Below are 6,033 nucleotides of genomic sequence, written 5' to 3'. Positions count from 1 at the left end.
TGTTCAGAGACACATACAACAAGGCTTTAAGGTAGATACAGGTTGTTTAAAGGCCTGCCATGGAGGTGCTCTTGAGTAGTGGTTTGATCATGCTGTGCTTCGGAGGCATATGGCTGCCCCACGTCCTCCAAGGGCACCAGCGATGGTTATTGGTGTCCTCTTCATAAAACCACAACTTTCTTTCTTTTTCCTGATTTCAGGTAGATGCACTAAGATTACGACTAGAAGAGAAAGAATCTTTTCTCAATAAAAAAACAAAACAGCTGCAGGACCTTACAGAAGAGAAGGGGACACTGGCTGGAGAGATTCGTGACATGAAAGATATGTTAGAAGTGAAGGAAAGAAAAATCAATGTTCTTCAGAAAAAGGTGAGTAGGTGACATAAGCCCTTCAGCTTGGGAGTTGGTTTCATCCATGTTTTGTCATTTTAGAAAAAGTTTGAGCACATGGAAAATAAATTATTTTTTAAGAATTATAGGCTAGGAAGTATAAATTTTTTACTTACTGGTATTTAACTTGCTGGCAGTTGTATCATATCATTTTTAGCATGACCTGTTGAATTTTCTATTTGATTACCTAAAAATTAAATAGTGATGAATTTTTTTTTCATTTGTCAGCTTAAACATAGAGGTAGTTATAGAAACTTAAATATAAATATAAAATAAGAAAAAGTCCAAAAAGTTGGTTAACTTTTCCTTTTTCCTTTATGACAGTTAGCAGTGTATTTGTGAGTCTTAAATGTATTGTAGATGTATTTTGTATTCACATAAATTTTAGTAGACCCTATCCTTCCAAACCCATGCAGATTTTTGGGGGGCAGGGGTAATGTTTTATACCTACTTCTTAATTGGAATCAATGGAGTTAATGTATAATAAATTCCAGCCAGAGTGACCTAACCCAGAAACTGCTTGACCTAGACTGTTCTTTCCTTCCTTCATTCAGCAGCTCATTTTCTCAATTATAGAAGAACCTGATTTTGTGACAGCACCTCAATTTTCTTTTGGACAATTCCCATTTGCTATTGTGGGCAGTTTGGGTGGGACTATAGAGTATCTTGCTATCACTTAGAAAAAGGGTAGGCAAGAAGAGAAACTAATGCCTGCTTTTTTATGAAGAATAGAATATGCTGGAAAGATATAGGGCTTTCAGATTAACAGGCAACCAGCATGGAAACAGGGCAGAAATCAGTGGTGTGGGCAGCAGGAGCTGGCTGGTCAGGATGCTGCCATAGACAGGCAAGTTGACAGGCACCATGCTGCAGCTGCAGGCAAATGGAACTAACTGGTTCCTCCTCTTGATGTCACTTGCCATCATCATCTCTCACCTGGCTTCAATCAACAGCATCCTAGCCGTTTTTCCTACTTCTACCCTTATGTTTCCTACAGCCTGTTCTTAACACAGAAGCAGGACTAATTCTTTTAAAACATAGAAAAATTCATGTCACTTTCTGAATGAAACTCTCCAGTCACAACCACATAATTTGTGGGGACCAGTGCAAAATGAAAATGTGGAGCCCCTTGTCCAAAAATTGAGAATTCCAGGGTGGTAACAGTAGAGCATTAAACTAAGCACGGGGCTCTGTGCAGCCATACAAGTCCCAGGCCCATGAAGCTATCCCATCCCTTGTGGCTTCCATCTTCATTCAGAGTAACAGTGGAAGTCCTTGCAAGGGCCCACTGCACCCTGCATGATTGGGCTGCCTCTACGTGGTCTGACCTCCTGCCTCACCACCCTCCTCTTTGGTCATGTTACATTAGCTACTATGGCCTTTGTGCTCTTCTGCAGACATGTCAGACATACTCTCTCAGGGCCTTGACATTTGCTGTAGCCTCTTGGGAGGAATCTCACCTCCTGGACCTGTGCTGCCCAATGTGGTAGCTGGGAGCCACATGTGGCTATTAAGGCCTTGAGTTGAGATGCACTGTCAGTGTGAAATACACACAATATTTGGAAGACTTATTACAAAAAAAAGAATGTAAATCTCTCATTAATTTTTTTTATATTGATTATATGTTGAAATGAAAACCTTTTGGACATGTCAGGTACGATAAAATATTAAAATTCATTTCACCCATTTTTTTCCTTTTTTGATGTGGCTACTAGAAAGTTAAAAATTACCTATGTGGCTCATATTATGTTTCTATTGGACAGAACTGCTCGAAATATCCACATGGCTCATGCATTTGCTTCTTTCAGGTCTCTGCTCAAATGGGTACTTTGTTACAGGCCTTCCTTGCCCATCCTGCATAAAATAACATGGCCGTCTGCATTGCTACATTCCATATTCCCTCATCCAGTTTTATTTTTCTAAGTAGAACTTATCACCACCTGACAAATGTATACATTTTAAAAATTTGTTCTTTCATACTACTAGAATATAAATTCCAGGAGGGCAGGTTTTATTTTCCACTGTTATATCTTTAGCTCCTAGAAGGTATACATGCTCAATAAATATTTGTTGAGTGAATGAATGAATGAATGAATGAATGAATGAATGAATAAACTTGCTCCAGAGTTAAAGTCTTGGATAGAAGTATTTGACTGGCCAAGCTCAGGCTACATGCCCAACCCCGCCAGGAAAAACCTTTCCTGCGAATTTGACTTAAGGACAGAGCTATGCAAAGATGACAGCAACAGCTGGCACTCATTTGTTTCTGTGCAGGGGCTGTGATGTGATTATCAATGAATGCCTCATATCTACACCCCCACCTACCCATGCTTCTGCCTCTTCATAAATGAGTTCTTCAGTCTTTCCTAAACTCTGAGAGCCAGCTACTCTCCTCCCAATGCATTCCTGTTCTGGTCAGCCAGAAACCTAAATGGTGCACTCATGTACAGAACAACGTGGCTGTCATTTTAAAACTACAAAGGTACTTCAAAAAGTTCATGAAAAGATTCAGAATATCTTTTAATTATATTTTTTCATGAACTTTTTGAAGTACCCTTATAATTAAAGTTAAATTTAAACCAAATCATAGAGACTGTACCAAAGAGTTAAAAGTAGAGATACTGTATTTGTTTGGAACTCAAAGGCTATTGATGATTATGGATTGTATTATTAATTCAGTTCTGTCTAGGATGAGGTCCTGGTCATTAGATCTCTCTCTCGCAGCACCAGCTAATTGATACAGATAATTAGAAGGGACCTGGGTAGAGATAACTAAGGACTGTTGAATCAAAGGGGCTGTCTAGGGCAAGTGGGACTAACAGAGAGGCAGTTAAAATCGCCAGCAGAAAAAGATGCTAGAAGCTGACATTTGCTGGACTTATTTATATTGAACACTGTATGCTGGATACTCTACTGTGCTTGTTACCTGCCCTGTTTACTTATTCTTGACCTTAACCTGGTGAGACAGGTACAATGATTGACCCAAGGAACTGAGGAATATTGAGGCTTATGATAAGATTGCCCAAGTCAAACAACCTAGATGTAAGTTTTTTGACTTTGGAGAACACACTAAAATGTTAGTGCTAATTAAGAGAATAAGTTTCATTTTCCTTTTGACCTCAGTTTTTATGATGATGACATCAGGCATGACAGTGAACTGAGGAAGAATATCACAGTTGTTTGTTTTGCCAGGAATTGAGAGTAAGCCCTCTCATTCTTGAGGAATAAATGACAGCAGTTTTTTTTCAGTAAAGACTTTCGGATGGCACTATCAATGTGCAAGTGACAAATTAAAGGGGCAGGAGCTCTTTTATACGTGAAATATGAAAGAGAAATAATCCCCAAAGAAGTGATGCACACTTTTCGAAAACCAACTTAAAATGTGGAAATAATACCCATGCTAGTGGGCCAATGAAATGTCTCTGGGGCTGGATACTCCTTGCAGTTTCCACCACCACATTCGGCATAATTGGTTGTTTTAGGGTAGGCCTAGACTGGAATAGCATAAGACTTGGATTAGGGTGTGCTTGCACGGAAGAATAATAAACTCATGTCAATGTCAGAGGTGCAGTATTACTTAATATTTCTTTCTTGAAGATTCTTTGGCAACTCACAATGTGTTTTGATGCCAGTAGAAATGGGTATGCTCCTTTCCTAGCCACATTTAACTTGGAGCAGCTAGGCTTGCACCTTGTATCTATCAGCTTTGCCTTCAGACGCCTAGGTCTCAGAAGTCTTGTGGACTCCAGAAGCCATGTAGACAGACGTAGTAACAATGCTCTAAGCATTTTTATTACTTGAGGAAGGAAGTGAGGCTGAATAAGCAGAGAATCCCAGGTGGCAGAACATCTTTGATCAAGCTTTTTAGGAAGTCAGAGACCATACAGAATGGATTTTTGGCCACACCGCCATATTTTTGCCTCGCCTCCACAATACTCAGATATGGAGATCTTTTAGTAGGGGACAAAAATGTGCATGTATGAAAAGCATTTAGTGGAATATTCCCTTGTGGCTATAATGCCAAAGTCAGAAGTGTAGTACCGTTTCATGCTGTACCTATAGCATTCTGTTCCTGTACCTGAATTCAAACTTCAACTGATGAAGTGCTACCTGACTCTTGAGTTTTTGTAGGAAATGTCATAAAACCTTGGTGACATCGTACATTTGGAAAGTGTATAATGCCCAGGATTTTAGGACATGGTAGCATTATTTGAACCAGATCAAATCCAGACTGTTATGCAGCTCATTGATTCTTGTGGTATAAACTAGCTACCTAAGAAATTTTTTTAAAAGCCATTAAAATTGGACAAAAATTCTGTCTCCATTTTCATTCTAGGTCTCAGTTCCATGAGCAATATGAATTGATAGAGCAGAGGTACTTTATTTATTAGGATAGAAAAACAGGTGGTGACGTCTGTGGGAGCCAAGTTCACTGGCTGCCCACTGGGCTTCGTGATTGCTCTGCGGTAGGAGGGTGAGTGGAGTTGACTCCTGGGAGTGCTGTGTGTGGACTTCAGCAGCTTTATTCTACCTATTTGGAAGTTTGGTGGTGAAAATTCTGAATGATGATGAGCTTGGGTAAGGGTGCAATGGGAATATTTTTATTAGTGTACCAAGTTTCTTAATGACACTTATCAAAAAAAGTAATACCTGAGAAGATGCCTACGGAACATAGAGATTTCCTCAACAGAGTAAAATTAAAGTCAGGCGTGGAGTTCTTTTGACTCAATTGAGCTCTTTCTCAGTGTTTAAACATCTAATTGAACTTTTATACTTGTTATCGGCAAACCTAATTTTTTGAATGTGTGCAAAATCATATTCACTTCGTGTTTACCAAGTGCTTCCTCTGTGTCAGTCAGTCATCACGCTAGGTCCTTGAGGTTCAAAAAGCAATAAGACATTCTCCAGTCCTTGAGAAGCTGACAGTCTGCGTGGAGAGATAGACACACATAATCTTAAATGTAAGTGCAGTGGAGAGCAACAGATGGCATGTTACTAGAAGCAAACCATGTGATGGATGCAAACAGCAGAAGTCACTTCTGGCTACATTAAGCAAAAGGGAATTTATTGCAAGAATATCCAGAGCCCCAGTGTCTAGTCTGTAGAACCAGACTGGGGACGCCCAAGAACAAGGACAGCTCCAGGAGACCAAGAGAAGGCAAGCACAACCATGACCTCGTGATTAGGATTGACTGGTCAGGTGTCTTCTCTGCTGATGGCTGCCCTCTTATCCTCCTCCCTTCTGCCCTTACATCATACTGTCAGTCAAGATCCAAAATCCTGGGACTGAGCTCCAAATTTCACGCAAGTGCCTCTCATGGGCAGGATCTTACTGGATCCTCCCTTCAAAGGGGTCTGGGAAATGTGGCTCTAAGCTTTACACTTACTTTCTGCTCTGTTCTTATGTCACTTACTTGGGGAAGTCTTTGTGGGCACTGCAGCTTGGGAAAGGTTTTATATTCTTAGAGAATGATTTCTTGGCTCAGTTTGAAATTAGGCATCCCTTTGATGAATGGAGGCTTCTATCACTGGGCTTGAGTGCCCATGAGTGCTCCTAGCCACGATTATCAAGATACCTCCAGCTTCGGGCCGGCCCGGTGGCGCACTGCTACAGTGCGCCGCTTGGGAAGCGCGGTGGCGCTCC

At 40.6% G+C, this 6,033-nt stretch overlaps 1 protein-coding gene across 1 annotated transcript in view; it reads left to right on the top strand.

The window, feature by feature from the left end:
* Positions 1–200: 200 nt before the first annotated feature.
* LOC103601342 (ERC protein 2-like) overlaps positions 201–6,033 on the top strand; it is a gene marked incomplete at both ends in the record, with an annotated part of 200,878 nt that continues 195,045 nt past the window's right edge. Inside the window, one exon of the mRNA XM_008585740.1 lies at positions 201–368. Within this exon, the coding sequence (XP_008583962.1) occupies positions 201–368 (168 nt within the window). The remainder of the gene's footprint in view (positions 369–6,033) is intronic.

The sequence above is a fragment of the Galeopterus variegatus genome, unplaced genomic scaffold (assembly GCF_000696425.1).
Source record: "Galeopterus variegatus unplaced genomic scaffold, G_variegatus-3.0.2 Scaffold3691, whole genome shotgun sequence".
Classification (NCBI taxonomy): domain Eukaryota; kingdom Metazoa; phylum Chordata; class Mammalia; order Dermoptera; family Cynocephalidae; genus Galeopterus; species Galeopterus variegatus.
Note: the sequence above shows the minus strand (reverse complement) of the source record. Positions and strands in the feature narration are given on the sequence as shown.